Genomic DNA, 27095 nt, shown 5'->3' with positions numbered 1-27095 from the left:
CTTAATACACAGAGATCTTTTTCAGACTAGAACATTTATTCTGAGTTTTGGTCATTAAGTGGTACATAACTTAACACATCCAATGGGACATAGATGTTTTAAAAAAAAACAAATGCAGTTTGAATTCTCATTCTGTGTTTTTTTGTGTGTCACAGTACTTGTGAGAATGTGCTGATCTCTACTAATGTATAGTACAACAGTTTTTTGTGTCTTTTGTATGTATATTACAGGAAATTTTTTAAACAACAGACATTAATAAAAACAAACACAAATAAAAGACGTGCTGTAAATGTTACAGTCAGTTATAGAGCACCACTTAAAATATCTTCCAATATTGTGTTGTGTTTCTTAAAAATGCCAAGGCACACACAAGATGAACTAGGTAAAGGGAGCAATTAAAAGTTTTAGTCACCATTAATCCCTTTGTGAGCAAGTTGAAGGCATTTTCATTGTAAAGATTTGTATGAGGCAGTTAAACTTCTAAACTTGCAACCATATTTACCCTATAATCTTAATTTGGAATTTTGTAAACTGATGTATCTCTCTGAGTAGTTCAATATTTGTAAGATTTTAAGGTTAATTTGGATTTGTGAAATCACGTTGAAGCAAACAAGAACCCAGAGAAAGAGCAGTGAACATTATCTGTTGCAAATACACCATTACTCTCCTCATCGGGGATCTGAACAAAGACTCTGTCACCAGTATGCAACAAAAGAACAGCACTGCCTGACATCTGATCCAGGAAGCCCTTGTTGTACTCGTCATAGCTGAAAACGACTGGCTCTTCGTTTTTGTAGAGGGCAACCAGTGCATTGGCACCGTTGACATGCATGTGATAGCTGAAATAGTAGAGACCTGGGATCTGGCAGGTAAACACACCACTGTGGGGGTCATAATGGTTCTCTCCATTGTACAGAATGTGGTTGAACTGAATTGGGATTCCAGCAGGGGGGTAGGCCGTGGTCAGCAAAGCACTGAAGGCCGACACAGGGGCCTTCATGATCTCATGAGGCATCACAACCTCGTGGGACTTGATGGGCATGCTCTTCTCATGGTGGTAGATGATCTCTCCTGGTGGGCCAGGTGGTCCAGGAGGACCAGCAGGGCCTGGAAGACCATCATGCCCTCTGGCTCCTGGAATTCCAGGTGGACCATGAGGACCAGAAATTCCCTTAGCTGCTAACCCTGCTGGGCCAGGTGGACCTGGAATACCTGGGTGGCCCTTTGCTCCAGGTAGACCTGATGGACCAGTCGGACCAACAGGTCCCATAGGTCCTGGTCTTCCATTCTCACCGCTTTTTCCTGGTGCTCCTGCGGGGCCAGTGTGTCCTTTCAGTCCTGGGGCACCATTTGCACCTGGGATTCCTGGGGCACCTGTAGGACCCTGTGCACCCTTTGGACCCTGAGGACCATTATGTCCTGAAATTCCTGGAGGACCTACTGCTCCAGGGACACCTGGCTTTCCAGTGAAACCCTGAGCTCCCTGTTCACCTTTGGATCCCCTTGGGCCTGGTGCACCTACCATTCCAGTGTCACCTTTAGGTCCTGCGGGACCTCCCTCACCCTGAAATCCTCTTGCACCCTGTGGACCTGCTGGACCAATAGGACCAGGAGCACCTGGCTGACCAGTGAAACCTGTTGGGCCTGGCTCTCCTTTCTGACCAGTGGTTCCTGGAGTACCAGGGGATCCTCTGTTGCCTGGTATTCCCGGTTCACCTGTTTTGCCAACACCTGGCATGCCAGGGGCACCTGGCTGACCAGCTGGACCTTGTGGACCTTTAGCCCCCATAGGTCCAGGCAAGCCTGGGGTACCATTCTCGCCTGGTTTCCCTGGTGCTCCTGTGCCTGGAGCTCCAGTGTGACCCTTTGGTCCTGGGATTCCCATTGGCCCTTGAGCACCATCTCTTCCTGGGACACCATCCTTTCCAGGTTCTCCAGGATAGCCAGGGACGCCAGGTTTACCAGTTCCAGGTTTGCCAGGCATACCAGATGGACCCATTGGTCCAGTGGCACCTGGTGGTCCTTGAACTCCTGGAACTCCAATGCCTTTCTCTCCTTTGAGACCTGGAAGACCAGGATGACCGGAATGTCCCTTCAGACCAGGCTCTCCTCTTGGTCCCATTGCTCCAGGGATGCCAGCTGGTCCAGGTTTTCCGACAGAAGTAAGTCCAGCAGGTCCTGGTGTTCCAGGCGTTCCAGGTGCACCTCTGGGACCCATTTGGCCAGTTGCACCAGGTGCACCTCTCTCACCAGGGATGCCAGGGGCACCTGGTTTTCCAGGGGAACCTGGTGTACCTGGTTTACCTGCTTGAGAGTACCCAGGAGGTCCTGCAGGTCCTGGTGGGCCTGGTGGTCCTGTATGTCCTACACCACTCTTTCCAGGAGGTCCAGATGGTCCCATTGGTCCTGGCTCACCTGGAGGACCTGGAGGACCTGTTGGGCCTGCAACAGCTAGGAAATACAGAAATACAGATACATATAATGCAATCAAGGTAATGTAATACACACATTATAAATATTTTGATAATGTCACAGGTATGTTTGTCAATTTGGTTAAGAGTTTGTTACTTGTCAGGCTGTTTTACTCAATATACAATGTAAATACAGTATTGCGCAGTATTAATCATGATGCTGTAGAAGCATATAGAAAATAAATATGACAAGACAAAAAAAATATGTTAACTCTAATGAAATGGCATGGGATATAGAATGAGGAAATGACTTCCTTTGCAGTGTGTTCTCATTCTTTGATTCTTTAATGCATTACATAATATATCTTTGTGGTCCTTAAATATAACAAAATTCAGTTTTATCCTCCTCTAAAACTTTAACCTGACTTAAAACACTACTACCTGTGATTGTGGGGCAGGTTGTGGGAAGGATCCAGGATTGTTTCCACAGCACCACTGGTCTGAGGTAACATTCTCACCAAGTTTATTTATGTTCAGCAGCACTAGTGCATTTTACTTTAATTTGCCTGCACTATACTGCAGCCTTTAATTTCCCTCCCTGCCCATGGCCACAAATGTATATAGTTATTGGTTTACTGCTTGTCAGCATCAACTTGATGCATTTCCTATCATTCTGCATAAAGTTAAGTGTCAAATGAAAGTAGCATATATATGCATATATGAAGTAGCATATAACTTGGGGTTGTTATAACTGGATGTCATTACTTACTAATCTACACTTATCATTAAAGTGTTATTATTATTTAACAGTAGATGACAGAGATATTCATGCCGTACTGTGTCATTATCAATTCCAACACCAATAGGGCATCACATTTCTCAGGATGAAGACAAATGTGAATGCATTGTTGGATTTTTTTTTGTAGCTATATTAAAAATATATAGGTAGTCCTTAGCTATTGCAATAAAATAAAAACAACAAACTGAAAATGAATCTACTAGGCCTTTAAAAAGTCATATAAAATCCTATGCACAAACACCATCTATGATAAAGCTGTTATCATGCATATCTGCATTCCTTTATGCACCATAATTCTATGTGCACATTGGCCAAGACATTGCACGACCTGTCAAAGGGACCTGCCCTTCTTTTGAAATGATGTTTTGAGAAGAAAATGTGTTGACAGGCCTGTGATTTTCAAACCACATAAGGATGTGTGCTGAATCCCACAGGGGAAACTTTTGCCAGAACTGGACCATTTGGCAGCCAGAAACACCACAAACTGGAGGTGATAATACTGGCCCCAGTAGCCGACCAGGAGCTAAACCACATGTGACCTTTAAAGTACTATTACAGTTATTTTTTGTGTTCTACCGATATACATTCTCTTTCTTCTTCAAGCCTTTTTTCTTTAATTGTTTTGGTGCCTTTATGTTTGATGAACTAGTGTTATTGTCTCAGCTGCAGAGTGATGCTACAGTAAATTTGCTGTGGTTTGTGTGTTGGATTTACTGTTTGACTTGAGCAGCGTGTGTTTTTTTTTTTTTTTTTACTCTAATTGCGTGGTGTGATTTTAATACCACAAAGCAGCTTTGTTGGGGCACGCCTGCTCTCATTGTGGACTTCTATTTTTATGTCGATGCACACAGCCAGACCACATCAGAACCGTTTTAAAAACAAAACTGATAAACGTCAAATTTGAATAATTGTTTAGTTGGCTTTTAAAACACATACTGGCAGTTAGTTCATGACCACTGATTTGCTTATTTTTTCTTTATGACACATGCAAAAGTGACAGTTTCTTTTCCGAGCCATGTTTATTCAGGGCACAAATTTTCTTTTATAGTACCCCACGTCACCGCTCTACACACTGACAGCACTTTACGCACAGCCTAGTGTGAGATACACTGTGCTAGACCTGCTGGGTGTGCATCTTGATGACAGTTAATGAAAGATGGTGGTGCTGTGGAACTCTCATTTTCTGGATCAAACAGTTAATTTTATCAGAAGTTCAGGGGAATGTGTAATTTGATTTAACAGTGGGTAAAAACTTAATTGTTCACTCAGTTTCTGATAACTGAAGACAGTTGAAGTCCACATTTAAATTGTGGACTGGTTTAAATGTCTTCAGTGGATGCCTTACTTTTCAACATTATGTGCTATAATTAAGTCTGTAGCTTATTGTATAGAAGCATGGTGAAATCTGGTGGTATTTTACATTTGTGTGGATTAATTTTAACTGTAGATACAGCAGATACAGTCTGAAAGCAGTGTTACTGTTCAGTCTGCAAGATTTAACTTAATGTTGAATGACTGATGAATATTCTTGTTTCCCTCATCTGCATTGTAAACTGTATATTTGTTACTGCCGAATTCTTCTTTTTACTAGAATGTTTCTTGAGAGAAAACACTCATGTGACTCACCATGACTCTTAACAGGGTAGGGTTTCTTCTGTACTTGGTAGTGAGGGGTTGCTCCAGCCAAGGCTAGGAGAACGAGGAGAAGGCCTGTTACCCTCAGGTCCATCATGTGAAGCGAAACCTGCAAATACACAATCAGTTCATGAGAAGAAGCATTTTTGTGTGTGTGTGTTATATAGCTGGAGGTAATGTTACTGGAGGGCCAGCACCGTGATGTCAGAACGGCACTTCACCCACAAGAAAGTGGTGCGGCTTTGTTGAAGGATCAGTTAATCTAATGCTCCGAATAATCTTCTGTATCTGAATAGGCCAGGGCATACTTATTGATCCTGAAGTCAAGTCATATCAGAGCTGTCTAAAGGTTCTTTTTTATCTTGTGTAAAGTTTGTTACGACATATTTTTTGTTACATCGAATTTTCAGAATATCTAATTACTGTGTTCACAAAGTCAGTCAGACACAGATTTATCCCAGTGCAAATATTCACAGCACATGGCTTATTACACTCTTACTACTACTATCCACTGACTCTCCCCAGGCTGCAGTTGGGAGTCAGGTTAGTGCACTAACCTGAAATTAGGAAATAAAAAGCCACCTTACCGGCAGGTTTACGCTCCTAAGCAGTGGTGGGATCCGGAGGCTGCTGTCCCGGCGGCACAGTTATATCCTTAGTTGTGGAGTCTGTCTGTCTGAGCGGCAGCTGCTGCTTCCCAGGGCGCTGGGCTCACCTTATTTATATTGAGCCAGTCTCCAGCATCGCAAAAGATCTACCTTGCGTGGAAGGCCCTCCCTGCTCTGATGTCATCTTTAATGACGGGTGCCATGTCTTCAGGAGGCATGTCGTTTTAGGGTGACGGTCCTCCCTTCCCCTCCCTGTCTCCTCTCTCTCTCTCTTCATCTGGTTCTCTATATGGGTACAGAGCAGGAGTGTGGGGATTCCTGAGACATTTCTGTTTGCTTGACATTTTAAGTTAGATTTCTGATTTATCTCATTTGGTTGATCTATAGTTGCATGTGTGGCAGTGGGTTGTTCAGATCTTTAAGTAAGCATTCTTTTATTCAGTCTTACACTTGTGACCTTAACCTCTGTAAGATGACTCAAGATTTTAAACGTGCCCTTTTTTTAGCACCTTTAACTACTCAAACAGTTCAAGTTATTGACTAAGTGGTTTGCCACTGGGTGTTTTTTCTGGAAAAGTAAAGACTGTGTGAATCTGACAATATTTTTTTCAAGTGTGAACTCACTGCACCGTGGACTATATACATCAGAGTACATTTGAAATTACACCCCAATTCAGATGCATTTCTAAGCTCCCCAGCAGCATGATTTGTGTTCAGATTTAAATTTTACATTGTGAAGCCGTCATACTGATGGCAGGTTTATGTCTGTATATTCATCATTATTGTAAAGTGTCATGTGGTGTGCTGCAGGGATTTACAGTGCAGCTTCAAGACACCAGGAGGCAGGAGTGAGGTGTGAGGTTTTGTTCTAAGCTGCTACAGTGGCTACTTCATCTTTGTGGGGAGCTTCTGCTTTGCAGTTCACATTCACTGAGGGGCAACAGTGGGAATGTAGTTGCTACTCAGGTGGATGGATGTAGCTCTACTAGTTGTAAAATGATTACAATAACTGAGAATGCTACAAAACTCAACAGGAAAAGTTCTTGGTTGGATTTGATTAAAAAATGTGACATTGTAGCATCATCACCTGCCTAAAATGGATATTCTATGATGATCTTAACAATTCTTTGGTTGACTCTATACAATTCATGATTTAGACAAGAAATTTAAATTAGCTGTAAAATTAAAAATGTAAAAGACATAAAGCTGTAAAGCCACAGCTCTGGATGCAGAAAGAAATTAAAGCGGTGTTCCTTATAAGTTTCTAAAGCCTTGGTGGCTGAGTGTGGAATCATATGTTGTTTGCATCACAGATGATTTAACATGGTTATCTTCATCAACCATATACATTTGAAGTATACAAACAGCCCCTGTTTAGTAGATCTCTAGCTCCCTTGGCCCGTATCATTTAATCTGCCAGTGTCTCAGATGAGCGCACACTGAGCCATGGGCATCTTTGGTAAACTCTTTAAATTAAATGACAGAGTGTTGTGGGGGTGGAGTCCACATTTAACAACTCTCTAAGCTGCAGATATGCCCCTGCACTTTACCATGAAAGTGGCTGTGACCGCAGTGAGGCATGGCTGCTTTTTATTTCATTTGGATCTCTTCTCTTTTTTTTTAATTTGGTGTGTCAGAATTAATGCTTCCCTTTCTAAATCTGGCAACAGCAAGATTTAATGTAAATAGCTACTTGCATTCACATGGTGATTCTGAATAAGCTCATGCGGTACATGGCAAAAGACAGTCACAGTACATAAGCATGTAATTAGGAGGGAAGATGAACTGTATGGAAAGCAGTGCTAGCAGTGTGTGATATTGAGTTGTTCTCAGTCAGACACCTCCGATGGCAGGGTGGGTGGTATTTTTTTGGGAAGGGTCTGCTATAACCATTGTTTAGCCCCTCCAAACATCTTAACATCCTGCACCAGACGTTATTTAATGTTGCTTCAGTGGCTTTAATTAACTCTGGTGAAGACATGGGTTGTACCCCAACATGCTCAGCCTATGCTTTCCACATAATCTAGATACAACATGTTGTTGTACATTCATCTTGGGAATACTCTGGGAACCTCATACTCACTTCACCAAGTAGACATGAAACTGTAATTGCTGCCAAAGGAGATTCCATGAAATACTAAAATTAGGGTCTGAATGCATATCTAAATAAGAGATGTCAGGTTTTGATTATACAAGAAAGTCAGTACTGCAAGCCCAGTAAACCTTCTCTGCTGTGTGATGCAACCTGACACAGAATAAACAGTTTTACATTGGAGAATGAGGAAAAATGATCTTTTCCAGATGTGCAAAGTTACTGAGACCTGTCCACACGGACTCAGTGTTGTGATCGCTGCCAAAGATGCATCTACTAAATACAGACTTGAGGGAAGTCAGTGCTTATCTATTAAAAGTCAGTTGAATTGACCATGACTCAGTGTTATATAACATAAAAGGGGAAAACTTCCAGGTGGGCTGAAGACTTTTTATAGGAACTTTAGTGCTGACCTTTGACCTTGTTCTTGTGCCTTGCATGAAAAACTTTGTCTTTTAAGTATTTAGGTAGCTTTGTAGTTTAAAAAGTCAGCCATTCTTACATCAGTGGTTTGTTTCTAGTAGGAACAGACAATATAGATTTGTTTTATTAGTATTTTTTAAGTCTTGTTTTTGGGGTTTTCTGTTTTCAAACTGTCCCGTCTGCATCTGGTCCCAGAGATTTGAGGATGCCATGGTGCCGGAGAGAAAGGAGAAAATAATTGCAGGTTGATGTGCCTAAGCCTGCAGGGAAGAGTGGAAACAGGAGCTAAAGATAGTATGTTTAAGCTGGGAAGTGACAGTGGCTCAGATTTAGCGTTTTAATAAGCCAAATAAGCCACTAAGAGGCACTTAGAGCTTTATGAATGGAAGGACTCAAGCTGGACCTTCTGGCTGAGCGTTGGCTGCAATTACAGGGATGCAAAGAAGAAAATCATGGCTGGAAGTTTAAACAACCTGAGTCCAAACCTAATTTACAATAGCAACCAAAGCTGTCAATGCATTCTTCTGGATTTTCCTTTCTTTTTTCAGCAGGACAATATCTCAACCAAGTCATTTTATAATTAAGTAAAGGTTGGTCTCGTGAGTAAAATAATTAAAAAGAGTTCAGGGCAGAGATGCAGATTTTCTTTGGTTACAAAATCAGATTTTGCTCTCATTTTGGATTATTTTAGGAGCTGGTAATGGGCTATTTTAAAGCCAGTTATCTTAATCAAACCTGAGTAAATGCTATAATGACAAGTACTTTCCATTTTTACTGTACTTTCCACACTGGCTCATAATCAGCAGCTTTTACATTGGTGCTGTTGCAAAAGTCTTAGCAACTGAAGAATGTCCTTAATGTTCTTACACATCTACAGTACGGAACTTTATGTAAAAAAAATGAAAGAAAAAAAGGTGAGTCAAGTAATTAAAATGCAGCATAAAACCATCATTTAACCCCAGTCAGTTGAGTAAAAAAGAAAAAAGCTTAGCTGCTCTACAGACGAACACATAGATGCTGTACCTGAGCCAGCTGCATGTGGAATAGCAGATAAACAACTAAAACTGACAAAACGAAAAAAAGGAGTTCCTAAAAAAATACAAACTATAACTACTACTACCATTCTTTTTTTTTGGAAGGTTGTTGAACACTTTTATTCTACCATTAGCATTAATACAATTGACTTGAGTGCATGTTTTGGGGACATTTTTTTTCTGACAACAGCTCCTCTCTTATTTACACTGGGAGAGAAGCAACATTTACATCATTTACAACAAGATGCAGACTTGAGCAAAATTGTTGTGCATCGTATACAACATGTTATTCAGTCCATTTACATGCACTTAAATAACCAGGGTACAGTCGACTGTTTCTGACTGACTGGCTGGTTTTCATAATTGGGATAGGGGATTAGCGAACATCTTGTGTTTTGTATCTAGGAATCAAAACATAATAGTTACTTACATTTCTTTATGAACATAATCTCTGTCCATAGCTCTTAACGGGCAGTACAAATTGGACTAGTAGTATTTGGATGTCACTGTAAGCTTACAACGTTAAGAGCAGCACTTGTACAGAGACAGTATTGCTTGCTATTGTGCTTGGCTTCACTAATAAAGCAGAGGCATATACAAACATATACAGTGATGTAATGAAGTGGCTCTGTGGTGGCTCTCTAGCCCTAGGCATAGCAAACCAGTTCATAGAAAGTTTGCAAGTGGAACCAAAACTTGCACCAACTTATAACTAGTATCTAGTTTGTGTTTTTCAGACTGAGGACTACTACAGTGTGCAAGTGATTGGATGGATGTAGTTGAAGAATGGGTGGTCATTTTTTTGTAGTTTGTTTCAGTTTATTTGGATGCTGGCAGCTGTGTGAAAAGATTAGTGTAGCCACATTTTGCCAGTCTTTCAGAGGTTAACCTAAATGAATAATTAAAGAAAAAGGGCATCTTAAAGAAGGGTCACCTTGAAGCCAGCATGATTCGACTTCTGTCTGAAAAGGGTTTATATTCTTGCAGTTTTACATTGAGTAGTGGCAGGGCTTTGTAAACAGTTTCTATATGGCCCTTACCATCAACTATTATGGTTTCTACACTGGAAACCTATCCAACGTGCAGGATTTCATTGTCAGTATGTCACTTTGTTCCACTGAAAGGATTTAGCCATTGCTTTCAAATCAGAAGTCATCATAATGATAGCATGTCTTGCCTCACATTAATTTCCCTGGTCCTCCAGTGTCTCTGGGCAGCACAACAGACTCAGGCCTGTTGCTGACTGACTGTGGAGGTGGCGTTGTGGATTAAAAAAACGTGTTGCAGGCCAAACCCAATGTCTTAAACAGCTCCAACACTATTATGTTTATGTTTTTCTGCAAGGAGCAGTGTTTACCAAATTACGCAGAACTCAAAATAATTATGGTGCACAAAGACAAAAATGGAAAGAGTGATTCTGGCAGCCCCTACAGACATGTTTGAGAGTTACCTGTCCTCTTTGTTATTGATTTTTAGACAGCGAATGACACCTAATAGGAAAATGTGATTGGATTGAATTTGTGGTTGAAGGCTGGAGCCACGCTGGACCATTGCTGAACACACAGTCATGTGACAGTGTTGTTGTTGTTTTCAAATTCCTTGTATGTGAAGAACTCCTCAGATCTTGGATGACAACTGCAAAACATGTTTTGCCTAGTTCTAGAATGTTCTCTCCAAACCTTTCCAGATGTGAAATCAACAGGACAGAAGATGTATGCAGGTTGTTTATGTCTCTTGTTCAGCAGTAATATTCAGGGTTCAGATATTGCAAACATCATAGTTTTCCAAAAACTAAAACCCTGATTATTATGTGTTCCCTAGAAGTGCTGATACCATGCCTTCACACCTACCTGTGCCATACTAATCCAGTAGTTTCTATTGGACAGGAACTCGGGTGTCATTGCCATTTATGGTATTTTAATGATTTCTGCAGAAAAAAGAAATTGCACTCATTTTCTCTATGGCTTCTACTTAGCCCCTATCTACAGCAAACACCTGGGATTTAATTATTACAGCTGTCTAGACTATCAGTATAATGACTTGTACTTTACTTGCTTAAGGTGCCTAAGTGTTACCTAAACTTTCGTTTTAGTCCTCAAGTCAATTTTCTACTGATCTAAGCTAAAATTATGCTTTTGCAGAGATACACATAAATGTCTTGCAAATCTACAGAGAGGAAGGTACAGAAATGTTGGCAAGACTTTGAGACTATGTACATCACAGTTTGAGTCCTGTCTGAGTTTAGAACACACTATGCCTATTTGCAACTATTGTAAAAATATTGTATGCATGAAAAGTGAGACTAAACTACAAACTAACTACAAACTACAAAATAAATATAACAAATCAAAAGATTTTGTGTTGAAAACAGTACAGTACAGTGCAATATTAAAAAAAATTATTACTACAATGTTTTGTAGTCAGTCGGTGTATATCACCATTTAAGTCAAATCACTATTTCTGTCAAGCTTATAGCTTCCTTTTTACTCCTTAGTGAGACTGAAGTCGGAATCTTCTCATAACCATAAATCGTCTTACCTTAACCTTTGACCTGCTGTATTTTTTTTTAATAAACATACATTGATTTTGGTCCTGACACATAAATACCTGCATTAAGGCCCTTGTGGTAAAACAAACGTAGTGCTTATCAGCCCCGGTGGCCTCTGTCCTAAATATACTGGAATCTGTGTGGAATTCCCTCTGGCTGGGCTGCTCTCCTAATTCAGGTCTGTTGTTGTCTTTGTTGGTTTTGATTTTATTTTAGGTGTTGGGCTGGGAAGGATAACTGAGAACCATTCTTAGTACAGTGGGAAGAAGGCATAAGGAAGTTCAGAAGCCCTTGGCTGTTTTCCCCATCCAATCCAAAGAAACCCAGCATCCCTCAGTGAAAATGAATAAGGAGTCAGTCACGAATAGCATTTATCTCACAAGCAGTATAAATAACTCTATTTTGAGTCCTACCACAGCTGATGCATAGATTTGAAGGTAGTAAAAGCCATTATACCCCTCATAGTGGTTTAAATAAGACTTCATATGCACTCCCAGAGAAAATATGCATGAAGCTAAATTAGCCAAATAGTGATTTTCTTTTTTTTTAGGGTTCTGCGTTACAGAAAAGACAACAACTACATTTAGAAGTTAAGCATCAGATGGTTATCTGTTTTATCAGCAATGTTGTGAATGATTTTAAATACTTTCATAATGCTTCTGTAGCTGTGGTCAAACCGTTCAAACAACAGCAAAGAATGTGTAGTTTAGAAAAAAACTGTGGAAGAATGATGCAAAGGTCAGACACTGCAATCTTTCAGCTCTGCTGAGACATGTAAATACAGTGTGAATGTTCCTGCTCTTCCCAAAATGGGGGCTTCATGTTTCCAAAAGTTAGAGCTAGACAGTTTTATGGCCTCAAACATTACTCTGCTGACACCAACACTGAGTGGTATAATTTACAGGATATTGTGTCTAGATCTACTTATTCTTTATGTGCTACACTTTTGTGGATAACAGTGGAATAGAACAAAGATCAAGCAGACAAGAATGTATAGACAGGGGGGGGGGGGGGGGGGGGCACCTCCCTCCAGCCTCTACTGCATTTCCTTCCTGAGCTCTCCTCCAGAATTCTGTCTTTTGCATGTGGTATCATTGCAATGAAAGACTGAGCTGGAAATAAGGACACTTTCAGTCTCTTTTTAACACATAATTGCACTTGCCTTTTGGTTAGCGAAGAACACTGAAGAAAAAAAGAGTCTGACTATAGCAAACATGCTCACCTCCACATTGTACCAACAGGCATACTCCCTTTAAAGTATACTATTGCATCACAATGCGTAAAAATTCTCTATAATTTCTGGATTAGCTCACTAAGGCTAATTCAATCCTCCTTAAGTGCAGCACAATGAAGGCAAACCCTAAAACATGGTGGAGACTTTTTCATAGCAGTAAATTGGTTGAGACAGGACAACAGAATGTGTCCTACTCATCTAAAATATAATATGTAGAGCATGCTGGCATTACTAGTTGGCATATATGTCCTTGGGCAAGATACTGAACCCCTAGTTGCCCCCGGTGAGTCAGGTCAGCTGCATAGCAGCTCTGTCATCGGTGTGTGAGTGTGTGTGTGTGCTTGTGTGTGCGAATGGGTGAATGAGATCCAGTGTAAAGCGCTTTGAGTACCAGCTAGGTAGAAAAGCACTATATAAGTGCAGACCATTTACCATTTAAGGACTTAGTTGGAATGACATCCACTGAGTTGGAAGACAGTTTCACTGATACGATTTGTAGTAAATAAGATAAGGACATGGGCGAAAAAAAAAAATAGAAGCTCTGCTTGATTTATTTTATCATTAAAAAAGGGAGCTGAAATGCTGGGAGGAGTTGGGTTTACTATATGATCAACAGTCTGAAATAGAAACTGAGGATTGTGGAGATGAGTAGTGATCAGGTCTGAGAAGTATTTGGCTCTGGCATTCTTCATTGTATTGTAGTGGAGTAGTGAGTCTTTCATAGCTTCATAATGCAAGTCCAGTTTTCTTCCATCTCCGTTCTGCTTTCCTACACTCAGCTTTACAGCTACTAATACTGACATCTATCCAAGGCTGTTTGTGGGTGACTTCACAGGACACATTGGCAATGTTTAAGGAAGCAGCTACTTCTAGAGCAGAGGCACAAATATTATTGAAATGGCTGACGATATCATCAACATGCGATGCGCAAGACTCATCTTGCTTCAACATAAAAAAAGTACTAGTAAACTTTGATGCTGATTGGTTGTTAAATAGATTATGTTTTACGGTGATCTTTTAATTTAAAATGATTGGATGGAGACTAGTATGTATATGTGTGTATATATATATATGTATATGTGTGTGTATATATATATGTGTGTGTATATATATATATATATATATATATATATATATTCTTTATCATACCTAACAACAATGTCAGCAACATAGTCAGAGAATTCTGCTAAAAAGGTTAGTTTGTTTTTGGTGGGCGGTAGATGACAGGAACAGAGCAGTAGATTTTATTTGTATAGTGCCAAATCACAACAGACGTCATCTCAAGGCACTTTACAGTGTAAGGTTTAAGACCTTACAGAGTATAATTATATAGAAAATTACATAGAAAACCCAACAATCCCATTTGAGCAAGCTTTAGGCAACAGTGGAGAGGAAAAACTCTTTAGAGGAAGAAAACTCCAGCAGAACCAGGCTCATAGTGGGCGGCCATCTGCCTCAACTGGTTGAGGTGAGTGGAAAGAGGAGGTAAACTGGATTCTGGAGATATACAGCTCCAGGCTGAGGATACCTACAGAAAAGTACAGAGAGAGGGAGACAGAGAGGAGGTAACACAACTACGGGAGAGAGAAGACACAAAGTTAATGACATGCAATGGTGGCATTTGAATGGATAGAGGAGAAAGGAGAGAGGAGAGGAGCTCAGTGTTTAAGTAGAGTTCCCCCAGCAGACTAACCTATAGCAACATAACTAAGAGACGGTTCAGAGTCATCTGAGCCATCTCTAACTGTTTATATTTCAAAAAACAATGAAGTCCAGTAAAAACACTGAAATCCCAGTTTGTACTTTTGTCAGACAAATAAATGTTCAAGCTAATGAAATCACAGATTCAAACTGATTTAAACAGAACAGTTTTTTTTATTGCATTTTAAAATATTTATTAGTCTTTCTGGAAATGGGGTTTGTAACCATGCAAAATTAGAGTGCAGTGAACACACAGCAGACCCCACTAAGTTTGGTTTTATGCTAAATTTTATTAGCAATATGCACATGTGTAACTCTGCTGCCACAGTTAAAGCTCAGCAAATATCTCCAAAGAAAAATGGAACAAATGAAGAAAAGCAATACCTAATTTTCTCAGTAAAATAGGGGTCTGCCTTGGTGAAGGGACATGTGCACTGGTTTTATGGTAAAAATAGATGACTTTAAAGTCAGCAGTTTCATTTCAAACATAGTATTAAGCTGCAAAAAATACCAAAATGTTCTCATCAAATCCACCACGCCTCCAACCACTCATTCACCTCAGCATCCACTGCTAAATTGACTGCTGAAATTGTTTAGCTCCACTCAGAGTAATTGTTGTGAGCATGTTTCTGCCTGATAGCCGGACTGCCTTTGGGATGTAGAGGAGCTTACTTTAACCAGAAAACTGTGGTTTGTTGTTTGATTTTCCTGCACAGTAAAATCACTTTTTACTGTGCAGGAGTCACATATCCTCCAAGTCCTTGTCTTTTAGGTTACTAGCTGTTTTAGAGACAGTGAGACATCCCTTTAGTCCATTATTGTATTTGGTTGCAGTATGTGAAACTGGGAAGTCCTTGGTGATACTAATTTTGTCGCAGTAGATGCTTTTCTTCACACCAAACACACATTTGGGTTAAGTCACCTTGTGGAGAAGTCAACATACACATGTTCCACTTCTTTGTTGACATAGCAACTGTATCCATGTTTTTACAGCTTCATAAAGATTTGTGTTAGACGGTGAAGTCATACCCTTGTCTCAAATTAGTCTGGAAAGTTGAGTTAATTAGATGCCTGTTTGCTTTTAGAACAAGCCCACAACACTAACTGTAAAATATGACAAATATCTAGTATAGATGGATGAATAATTGCTGTGTAGTTCTATGTGGCATTGTCTTTCATTTACTGTCTTTCATTACTACGTTTAGTTGCTTGACTAATGAGGTTTGCAGCAACATCTATCTAGGGTGGATCTTTCGGTTCATAGTTCAGCACCAGATTTTACTCACTAATCGCAACACTAGACAGACAGATGGATTGAAGCATAGTCTACTTTAATAATACACCCCAAAGCTCTGCCTTTCTTTCATTTGTGGTACAGGCCAACATCAGTCTTACTGAGTACAAGGATACTGCTGCACTGTTTCCATATCTACCTTTTTGTTTGCTGTTATGCGGCAGCAAAGAATGTCTGCGGTGCTAATGTCCATGCTAGGTGTGTGTTACTGAGTGGATAAGAGAACTAAGATATTCTGAGTGTCATAAGTCTTTGCTGGATGATATCATGTTGTTTTTGTGGACAACCAAATATACAGTATTATGTCCTGCCTTGCAGAAATAACTGGATGTCCAGTGATGTTCCCAAAGCATAATGACTACAAATCAAAAGCATTATAATAACACCTTCTGCCTCTAGCACTGGCACCATTTCACCTAGTCTAGATTCTTTATCTAAATGTGTTAAAAAAAAAGGGGCCCATAAACTAGGATTTTCTATTCAGAGCTATCCTTTGACAGTCAAGTGACTGAAATCATTCCATCCTGTCCAACTCAGTTAAATAAGCTTAGGTGAGGCCTTTCATCTGCAGATCTAAAATAAAGTAATTCATATGTTTATCTGTTTCAAGCTGGACTACTGCAGAGCTCTTTAACAGGCAAAACATTCAAAGACTGCCACCGATGCAAATTGCTGTTGCGAGGCCTTCAACACACTGTAGGAGTAGAGACAATATTACACCAATCACCACTACCTTTCACTGGTTCCCTACATTGTTTAAAATAGATTTTAAGGTGGTCAGTCTCTGGCAGTGTAGCTGTGACATCCTCCCTGAAATCTTTTTTATTGGTTGGTCTATCTTAACTACTGTATTGTCATTGTTACTGTAAAACATTTTAGTCTATCCTTTTAAAGCCGCTATAAAGAAAATTCTTTTTATTATTAATTATACAGCCTGACATAGATGCTGATCCTTGAGGACGATGTGACTGTTCAATTTTCCATTTTTTTTTCCATTCACTTTGTATTAAATTGTGTAAAGTGTATGAATCAAAAAGAGCTGTCTGCATACCTGCACACTGCCAAGTACTGTATGTATGCAAACCAGCCACAACATTAAATCCACCTGGTTGTTTTGCCATATCCTCAACACTAAAACTAGCAGTTTTAATGTTGTGGCCTATTGTATTTTTTTAATCCATTCTTAGACTAGATTGATGTGCAAACAATGCACAAATGTATTGAAATGCACGCCATCCATCTGTTTGCTACATGATGAGCCCTGATGAAGCAGGATGTTTTCCTGTTTGTCTTTTGCTGCTCCCAATGTGCTCAATATGTGTATTCAGGAAAGGCAACATTTACCTTCGCCCCTCCTGTCTCTGTCTCTGAGGACACGACTGCTTGTAAACACCACAAATCCACAAGTGAGATTTAAATGCCAGTTCGCCTGTGTTAGGATCAGTGTAGACCTATTTTCATGTATAAAATGATCTGTTTGGTATTTGAGTCGCTTTGTCATTCTGATAACAAATCCGTAACAAATGTATACATATGACAAGACGTCATACATCAGGGTGGGGATGCACACTGTTATGTCTGACTTGCTAAATGTTGCCACGGCAATGTTTGATCTGGCCTATTTGCACTCAGATAAGCTAAAGTTGTGTTTTGCAGGCAACAATAACAGTTTAAGCTCATTCTGTACAGAACCAATAAACAAGACTCCTAAAGACCTGTCAGATTGGCTCAGATCTGGATCTGTGTAGAAACATTTGCAGTCTAAGGAAAGTTGTTAACATTAAAGACTTTTTAATGTGCATGTAGCAGTTCAGTGTGCCTTTGTGGTTATGAACAAGTCAATGAATTGCTAACAGTGTTCTACAGTGCATATAAGTTCTTGCAGCATATTTCTGTGTTGGAAAGTCCACAGACAGAATGGCCCGGCCAGTGTTTTTTCACGTGGTTCCATCAGGTGCTGGAAAACACAGTTTTGTCTGATGCTTTTTTTAAGAGAAAACACTTGAGATCATAGCTTTCTTTTACAGATCCTTCCCGTGTGCCTCATGTATGCAGAGCTTGATGCATACATGATCCACTTTATACTTCAAGTGAATTCACAGCTCCGTCAATGATGACAAGCTATCCTGGTCCTGGGTTCATGTTCTCATGCTGAAATGCAGAGCATGGCCATCGCCAAACACAAAGTTTCTCATTTATTTTAAAAGTTTAGGGTCATAGTGCATATTCTTCTAGTAGCCTTATTTTCAATGTCAACCATTGTTGGTTGACCAGTCTCGGATGTATAGACAATCATGCATGAGAGCTGACTAGAGAAGTTCATATCCATGCCCATCCCATCTATTAAACAGTGTGTAATGAATATTTGACTAAACAACACAGTATTACTCTACTTTTTAGCTTTAATATAGAGGGTTACAAAAAAGAGATTTATTATAAGACATGAAGTTGCTAAAATGTGTCTTTTCTTTGCAAATAACACAAGTAAGGCTTTCTGTAACTCACTCTATATGAAGCATGACTGTGACTGTGCCAATATGCTATTTGAGTGCTGTACACTGTACACATGTAACGGATATAGGTGCATTTGTCTGGGTATTTTTACAGGAAATCAGAAAGCCTCTTCTTCTCCAGAAATACATTTGACTGGTACAACTGAAAATGAGAAAGAGGAAAAATGATGATGAGAAAGTCTTAACAATAAAGGGACATTTTAAAATGCAAAATCTATATGATAAGGCTATATAGAGATAATATATAACTTAACAACTGTCAAGAAGTAAAATTGCATGCTTGCCACATGTACACTCCCTTCCATAAGTAGAACTGTGGGGCCAGTTCCTTTATTTATGCTGTAGACTGAAATCATTTAGGTTTGACATCAAAAGATGAATTTGGGGCAAAGATCAACATTTCAACTTATTTCCAGGTGTTTACGTCGGGCTCAGATATACAACATAGAGGATAGCACTTTTTGTTTGAGCTCACCTATTGTTTATGTGAGCAAAAGTATTGGAACATATAGGCTTAAAATTGTATAAAATAAATAAGATGTAATATTAAGTTGCAAATCCTTTGCTTGCAATAACTGGATCAAGTCTGTGAACCACTGACATCACCAAACTTTCATGTTCTTCTTTTGTGGTGCTTTTCTAGACTTTCACTGCACTCCTTTTAGTTGTTGTTTGATTTGTGTGGTTACTCCCTTCAATCTTCTCCTTAGCCGGCAAAATGCAGTCTCTATACGTTTAAGTCTGGAGACTGACTTGGACAGTCTGAGGAACTCCTCCCAATCAGTTTGGTTACTTCTTTTTTTAAAATTGGCAGACAAAATTTTTCTGTAGACTTCTGAGTTAATTTTGCTGCTGCCATCATGTTACATCAATGACAATTATTAAGCCTGTCCCAGAAGAAGACATGCAGCCCAGGCCATGACATTACCTCCACTGTGTGTTCACAGATGATCTTGTATGTTTGGGCAGATCCTTACTTTCTCCAAACTTTAGCTTTTCCATCACTTTGGTAAAGATTAAACTGTCTCATCAGTCTATAAAACTTCCTATTCTTCTTGCTCTGTACTTTTGTTCATGAAGTCCTCTGCAAAGAGTAGATTGTGATCACTCATTTGACATCTTGCCAATGTTTGTGCAGTGGCTCTGATTGATTTTCAATCTTCTCGCAACATCACAAATGTTTTGTTTTTTTTACCCCTAGAAAACTCTCTGAAAACTGAGCCTAGACATTCAGTGCTGTTTATTGTTTGATTAATTAATGTAATAGTACACATTTGTACTCACAAAAAAATTAGGGGGTTGAAATAAAAGGTGCTATCGTTTAAGTTGTGGAAATAAAAGTTGAAATGTTAATCTTTTGTCCCATATTCATCTTTTGATGTCAAACCCAAATGTTTTCAGTCCAAAACAAGGCATATAAAGGAACTGACCTCACTGTTTCAATAGTCTTGAAAGAGAGTGTATTGTCTACTGAGAGTTCTGTAGAAAGGTGACTTCCAGCATATTCCTGCTGGCCTGATAGCACTTTGTTGTATATGGAGATTGCACATTGAAGATGGGAGGATCCTACAAGTGCCATACACCCCATATGATTAAAATACACGTGGCTGGACTTGCTCAGGGTTTTCTACATTTTGCCTTGTGTGCTTTTTTTTATTGTTCTTTGGCGAGTCAGCAGGATTCAGCCAAGGTGGATACACTTAAATACATTTAAGAACAATTTCACGTGTTTAACTTTTGTTTGAAATGCACAGGGATATGTTTTGAATCAGCATTTTCACCTGTGTGATTTGGATAGGAATGCACCTATTAAAGCACCTATTAGGTTGCAAAAGTGAACATAAAATGTGATGTGTGCTGCTTTACCCTGTAATGGGGACTTGAGGATATCATTCTCCAGAGAACCGACCTTGAAGCATGAATCCTTACAGTTTTCTTAAGATAGCTCTGGCTAAATATAGCTCTGGTTTGGTATAATGACAGATTTCAGTGTCCCTTACGTTTGCTTGGAGGTTAAAGTGACTGTGCAACTGGCGTCACTGTCCCCCACAGTGATCCCCACACGGGTGTCCAAAAACCACTGTCATTGTTCTTTGTGTCGCCTTACTCTCAACTTCAGTAGCATTTTTTTACAAAGTAGGAAGAAAGTAGGAAATATTTCAAATCTTTCAGCACCTTTTACTATCATGTTTATCAAGATGACACAGGCAGTGCAGCATGGCAGCTCAAAGACAGATCACAAGAGACATTTCATTGATATTATGAGGTCAGGATGTATGTTAGCCTGGTTCAGACTCTGTGACTCTGATACTTAAATTTTTATAGATAAAAGGCATAGAGCTGTTATCACTGACAGCTTTTCGCAAAGTTGAAGACAATCAATTTGAATTAAAGCGAATGTTGTTTAAGCGAAGCACATGCAAATTATAAATAAACAAATGAAACATTTTGATTAGTCATGATTAATAACTTTGATTAAATTCATAAAGATTTTTTAACAATAGACAGCTGTACTACAGCTAATGTAATACTTACAGTACAGTCTAACGTAACGTTAAGACAGCTTGATGGTTGATGAGGTGCAGACTTTCTTCCATAAACTGATGTTTTAACATCAACGTTCCTCCTTAGAGCTTAACATTTACCCAATTTGTGTGAATGTTTCAAAATGCCAAATATAATCCTAATACAATATAATGTCCATATCTGCATATTAAAAAACACATTTAGGTGAAGGTTTTCTTGCATTTCATTTCATCATAGTTAAAATTTTATGATCCTTCTTCTTTGTCACCTACTAGGGACAAAAAAAAAGTGTGCTGCATGAGGGACTTGATGCAGTAATTTGCGGTTGGTCTGCTAAAAATGGAAAATCCACAGACAGAATGGCCCGGCCAGTGTTTTTTCACGTGGTTCCATCAGGTGCTGGAAAACACAGTTTGTCATGATGCCTTTTTAAGAGAAAACACTTGAGATTATAGCTTCCTTTTACAGATCCTTCCCATGTGCCTCATGTATGCAGAGCTTGATGCTCATTAAGCATAATGAGAAAATGGATAAACACTTTTTTTAACATTTGTTTTGATAGCCTTTATCTTTCCGGCTGATTGTGTGCCTCTAGATCCTGCTCCCTCATCACTTTTGGTGTGGCTGTTTGTGAAATGCTCCTGTGCTCAGCCCTACTTTTCATTGCAACTGTTGATTTGTGTATCCTGTCAACCCCCTTTGATGTGTGAGAGAGTTTTAGCTGCTGCTGGTCACGGTTCACATTCTGACTCTGGGCTGCTCTCCAGCACCATGCTTTTACGGCATAACGCCCAGCCACAGGCCTGTGGGCCCTCTGGGCACTTCAGTCCTATATTCACAGCCAGAGGCTGCATATGCACATTTTCTTCTAACACATACATAGTGTAGTAAGCTTGCAGTGGTGAAGGCTAGCAATGTTTTAAATATGGCTTTTCCTTTGGTATTTATGGATTGATCACATTACTCTTTGCCAAAATGCACAAAGTATTAACCTGGTCTATCTATTGTCAGGCTAATACTGCACAGAACAGGGGACAGTATTAAATAGGATGTTGTCACAGGGAGAATACACTGAGGCCATGTAAGGGCTTGAGTCACTCAAAAGAAACAAACTAAAGCTGTGTACAGGAAATCATGGTTAACACCTAGTTTTGCTGTTATGAGAAAGAATGTCTTGGTGCACTCCTCATAGATTTGTTTTACAGAAAAAATGAAGGATAAAAGAGCTAGAAGTACAGGTTTCTAGCAATCGCTCAGGGTTTACCACCCTCTGCTATATGTGTTTCAGGTTCATAGTAAGGCTGTGTGATTAATCTAAATGTATTTGAAATTATGATCTTCCAGCAATTTAGATAATTGAGATAAAACAATGCCATGTTCCATTTTGGAATGATGCCTTTGTTTTGTTTTGTACCCAGACCACAAACTATTGCATGTTAAGTCCTATTTTGATGAGATCATTGTGAATCGGCATTGATCAAAATTCTGTACATGTAATCCAATGCAGTCTCCTAATAGTAATTTAAACGTTGATCAAAAGTCTATTCTGACCATATTTTGTCATCTATCCATCCAGTTTCTTAACCGCTTGTCCTCTTAAGAGATGTGGGAGTGCTGGAGCCTATATAAGCTGTCATTGGGCAAGCATATTCTAAAATAGATATCAGTAGTGTTTATGAATAATAATATAAAGGACAGTAGCAGGATACAAATACTATAGCTCTTTGGCCTTTAAAGAACTTTATTATGCAATTTGTTTGATGATTCTGCCGAAAGCCCACCATAAATGATATAACAGGGGTTTTCACAATGCAATTAAGGCCAAGATAGGCTGGCAGCAATCAAAAAGCATACCATGCCCACCTGCTGCTCCTCCATAGATAGAGGTATCTATGCAGATAATAGTTTACATACTTTCCTTGAGGGTATTGAAGGATGTTGCTCACATCAAAAAGCACAGGAGCCTCCTAAACCCCTTCAGCTGACCTCCCTGGCTGTGGGTAATGAGGCAGAGTGAGTGTTTTACTGAAGCATCCCTGAGGAGGAACAGCCCCTAAGCTAAGGGACAAACATGTGAAATCGTCTGTGGATACAATAAAAAACTTAGAAATTTTATTTAAAATCCCACCCAGATTTCATACTGGGCCCGTGGCTTTGGTTGTTTGTGTTTGCCGTCATCTGCTGGTTAGAACTTTCTACTGGCTTCTAAGAAGCTACAGCAGCTTTTTGTTTTCTACCACTAGAGGGTAGCAGGTCCACACTTTTAGAACTGGTGGCTTTCAGTGATCTGGTTGAATCAGCTATTTACATTTTAGACAAGCACTTAGTTATTTCAAAGTAGATGAGTGCTTGCGGTTTCTGATCGTAAAGGAGGTTAGGGTTTTGTGCTCGCTTCCAAAACAATTCAAGAAAACATGAAAAATCTTCCTACTAGTAGTGTTTAACAATATGTTTTTTTAGAAAATAATTTCACATAATTATAATTATATAATAAAAGCAAATAATTTCAGTCCGTATACAAGAAAAGATGTGCTTTTCTTGTGTCTTGTGTCTTTTCTTGTTTTAAAGATGTAGTTTGAAAGATGAGAGTTTACAGTTGAGGTGAAAGATGGGACTGACATGCTACAAAAGTCCTTGACTGATTTCTAATTCATTTTCAGATTAACTTTCCTTTCAACAAGAGAAGCTTGAACCTTAAGTCAAATTTAACTACTACTACTTTTTTTGTTGTCATGGAAACATCACCAAATTCCATGACCAATTGAATATATGAAGGAGATGGAGATTGTCAGAAGAACCTTATATGTTTGTTGTAATTATGATCTATTAGTTGACATACAACACATTCATCACATTCATATAATGGCTCATGGCAAATAGCTTCACAGTTGTAACACTACACTACACTGCTCTCCCCACTCGCTCCACACTTTTGTGGGTTTTTCTTTCTTTAACGGAAGCGTACCACACCTGCCTTATACTGATCAGACACGTAGCTACACTGCCCATTACGCAAGTGGATATTACTGAAAACATCTTATCATTTCAAGTATGATGACCATGTTTATTAATATCAAATATCAAGCAAAAAACAAAAAAAAAAAGAAAGAAAGAAAGGAAAGAAAAGCCCCACATCACATAAACAGGCTTCTTTGTGCCACAGTGTAAACAAAATCACTGACTGAGTCTATGTTGTCTCTCAGGGCCCAGTGATGCTCCTGAGGGCCAACACTTTCTGCCAGCATAAACACTTCAGCTCATGAATACATGCCACTCATCCACACTGTGTCCTGTTTTTCTAAGCCCTTTTTTTCCTCCTTGTGAAACGAGGAAAAAACTCCTCACGTATGGGTTACCTAATTCAGCTCAAGGGAAAATACCACATGTAAGCCACCTATTTTGTAAGGTTGAACATGGCTGTATTCATATTTTGGTATGTGCTTTACATCATTAGATAACATCATTTGAATGTACTCACACAGTAGAGGAGTTGTAATAATGTTTCAAACTGTCAAGATACCATTTTATCACATTTGCTCTCATTACTAAAAATGATTGTTCTTTATACTCACACATGTTGCCAATCAACAATTTTGCATTAAGTTGAGGTCAACAACATGAGGTCCACAGTTCTGAGATGGACTGGGATTGTATAACACAGATCAGAGAACTACCATATTTAGCTTCGTAAAGTATGCTGACAGGATGTACTGAAGGGCAGCTGGAAGGCTTCACAGTGAGCAAAACCCATTTACAGTGTCTCAGAAGTGGGGCAACATAACCCTGAATACAAACATGTAAGATTAAGCAAAACCCAACTCAAAATAAAAATACTCCTATTATACTGGAAATACTATTAACTAACCAAAAATATTAACTGGCACATTATCTAAACACAGTTCCTACACTGTGGAGATTCAAAGAGGCAACAAACCAGAGACTGAATTTACTGAACATATGGATACTGGTCGATCTTACCATGATATATTTGTTTTGGTCAGTAAGAACTATCCATCTCTTTAGGCCTGCTTAGCTTACTGCATAAACAGAGGACCTCATAGAAAGGCCTTAGCCACAGCAACTATTCACCCTGTTTGTTCAGCCTGCAAACATTTAGTTTGTAACATGAAGATATCTTAGTATGCTCCCTTTAAGTGTTCATTAGTGGTTGTGTAGATTTGAGCAAATTCATTGTTACTGGTTGAATTCACCTGCATAAAAGTGGCAGCATTTGTTAATTCTAGAAACTTGAGGATCATTGTCATGTTAGCATTCTCACGTTTCCTGACATAAATATGGGAGTAAAAGATTTGTGTATTTATTTCACCTCTGTTCGGTGCAACTAATAATTTAAGGGCTGACCTCTCTTTCTGGTGCAGCTGTTTATTTCCTTGAAGACCTCAGCTCTAGGGGTGAACGGCATTCTTTTCAGATATATCCCCTAATTTGGTGTTTTGATGTTGGTGGTGGAGAGCACAGTATAACTCTGCTGTAGGCTGAAATGTGCTTTAGGTTTTTAACTGGGTTGAGAGAGAGCCAGTGAAGGCCATAGCATTAAACATGTGTTTGTTGTGTCTCTGTACAGAGGATGCAGGGACCTACTTTCCGAGCGTGAAGAGGGACCCAAGCCGGTACCTGCAGCCATGCTCTGAGTCTGTCAAGACCTGGCTGCGCAGCATGAAGAATGCAGGGAAGGTTCTCCTCCTCATCACTAGCTCTCACAGTGACTACTGCAGGCTCGTCTGTGAACATATCCTCGGGTAAGGCTGCCCATGCTGAGGACACAAACTGGCTCCTGCTTTATAAGACCAGGCCCTGGTCGACAGTGATCACCATAACTGCCTTACTGCAAACATTTCTTATAGCTCCCACATACCATCAGTCATATCTTTACTGAGTGCTGGTCTACATTTGTATTATTTACACACATGTAGTATGTTACATACACACACACTGTTTCTCAGCAGGCCTCAGTGGTCAGCTCTAAACATTTATCTATTGCTTGTCTTCTCCTTTCATTTTTATTTTTAAAAGGGCCTTTTTAATGTCAGTCTGAGCTTCAGGAATAGTTGTTCTTTATCTACTGTTCACAGGTCTAAGATACCTGCAACACTGAGCAGTGATAATTTTGTCAACTAAACTTGTCAACACTGACAAATCAGCAAGCGAGTTGTGTGTAAAGTGACTGTTGAATTATCTCTATTAACCCAGCCCACAGTCTTTCCCTGATCTTAACCTGGAGCTGAAAACCAGACCCACCAGAACAACTTTAATAAGGCTGAATCCACAAAAGTGAATGTTGAACTGCAATCACTTAGATCTTTTTGTGGAAAATAAAACAGGATGTTAATATGTTAGATATAAACGTATTTGCTATTTGCACTGACATTTACATTAATTGAACATATGATCACTTCCTTTACAAAAACACAATCAGTTTTCGATTACCCCTCAAAAACAGATTTGTTATTGTAGTTTAGTTGTAGACAAGCTTAACAGGAGCCTGTTGTCATATTCAGCAGCTGCGATACGCTGTGTGTAGTTGCTCTGACACCTGTCGATCAGAGCCAGCAGTAAAATTAAACCACCAGATCAAACCACCACGTTGTGTCTGATCGGTATAATCAGTCACTTTAAAACTGCCCCACTGGAGGTAGGCCACGCCAGGGTTCGAACCCCAGAGGGCAGCAATCTTACAACTACAGTACAAGTAACTACAGTGGCCGTACCTTTATATTCAATAAGAATAAATTCTTAACCTGCTCTAAATTATTAAAGCCTCACAAAGTTTTTAACAGGATCATAAAAAGTTCCCTATAACTAACACTAAAACAGAGTTTCACTGAAAAAATCCTGATAAACTAAGAGAAAATAACGTGATAACGACTAAAACTAAGGTAATCTTAGGTAAGATGACCATTCCTCATTTTCCAACATCCATATTTATCTCCTGCAGACTGCAGATGAACTGGCTCTTGGGTTGTCTTCATATCAAAAATCTGTTCTATGGCACCCTGAACAGAATATCTCTTTTTCTGCCTTTTACTTATTAATTGATAAACTGTGTTGTACAGGTTTCCATGAGACACAGAGAGTAAACACTCTGGGAAAATGACACATCAGAGTTTCCCATGCTTAAAATGTAACATAACACAATCGTGTGCCAAATGCGCCTAAAGTTGCTTGATGTGTGTTGAATATGTAAAAAGGCAACTGTTCAGGTTACCTAGAAGGTGATAAACATGTTAGATATTGTGTTTGTAGCTCATTCTGGTGC

General features: G+C 39.3%; 2 protein-coding genes across 2 annotated transcripts in view; one reads left to right on the top strand and one right to left on the bottom strand.

Moving 5' to 3' along the window:
* nt5dc1 (5'-nucleotidase domain containing 1) overlaps positions 1-27095 on the top strand; it is a 48318-nt gene that overhangs the window by 3362 nt on the left and 17861 nt on the right. Inside the window, exon 7 of the mRNA XM_026341417.1 lies at positions 25404-25578. Within this exon, the coding sequence (XP_026197202.1) occupies positions 25404-25578 (175 nt within the window). The remainder of the gene's footprint in view (positions 1-25403; positions 25579-27095) is intronic.
* col10a1b (collagen, type X, alpha 1b) lies at positions 16-5546 on the bottom strand. Its single transcript, XM_026341416.1, has 3 exons — positions 5433-5546; positions 4837-4954; positions 16-2451 (listed from the first exon to the last, which is right to left on the bottom strand). The coding sequence occupies exons 2-3, from the start codon at positions 4940-4942 to the stop codon at positions 596-598; spliced, it is 1962 nt and encodes a 653-aa protein (XP_026197201.1). The 5' UTR covers positions 4943-4954; positions 5433-5546; the 3' UTR covers positions 16-595.

This window comes from Anabas testudineus, chromosome 24 (genome assembly GCF_900324465.2).
Source record: "Anabas testudineus chromosome 24, fAnaTes1.2, whole genome shotgun sequence".
NCBI lineage: Eukaryota > Metazoa > Chordata > Actinopteri > Anabantiformes > Anabantidae > Anabas > Anabas testudineus.
The sequence above is the reverse complement of the archived record's forward strand: the minus strand, read 5'-3'. Positions and strand labels throughout refer to the sequence as shown.

Coding starts and splice junctions, on each gene's coding strand:
- col10a1b (XM_026341416.1), bottom strand. CDS start 4,942: ATGATGGACCTGAGGGTAACAGGCCTTCTCCTCGTTCTCCTAGCCTTG. Junction 2,452..4,836: donor CTACCCTGTTAAGAGTCATG/GTGAGTCACATG, acceptor TGTATTTCCTAG/CTGTTGCAGGCCCAACAGGT.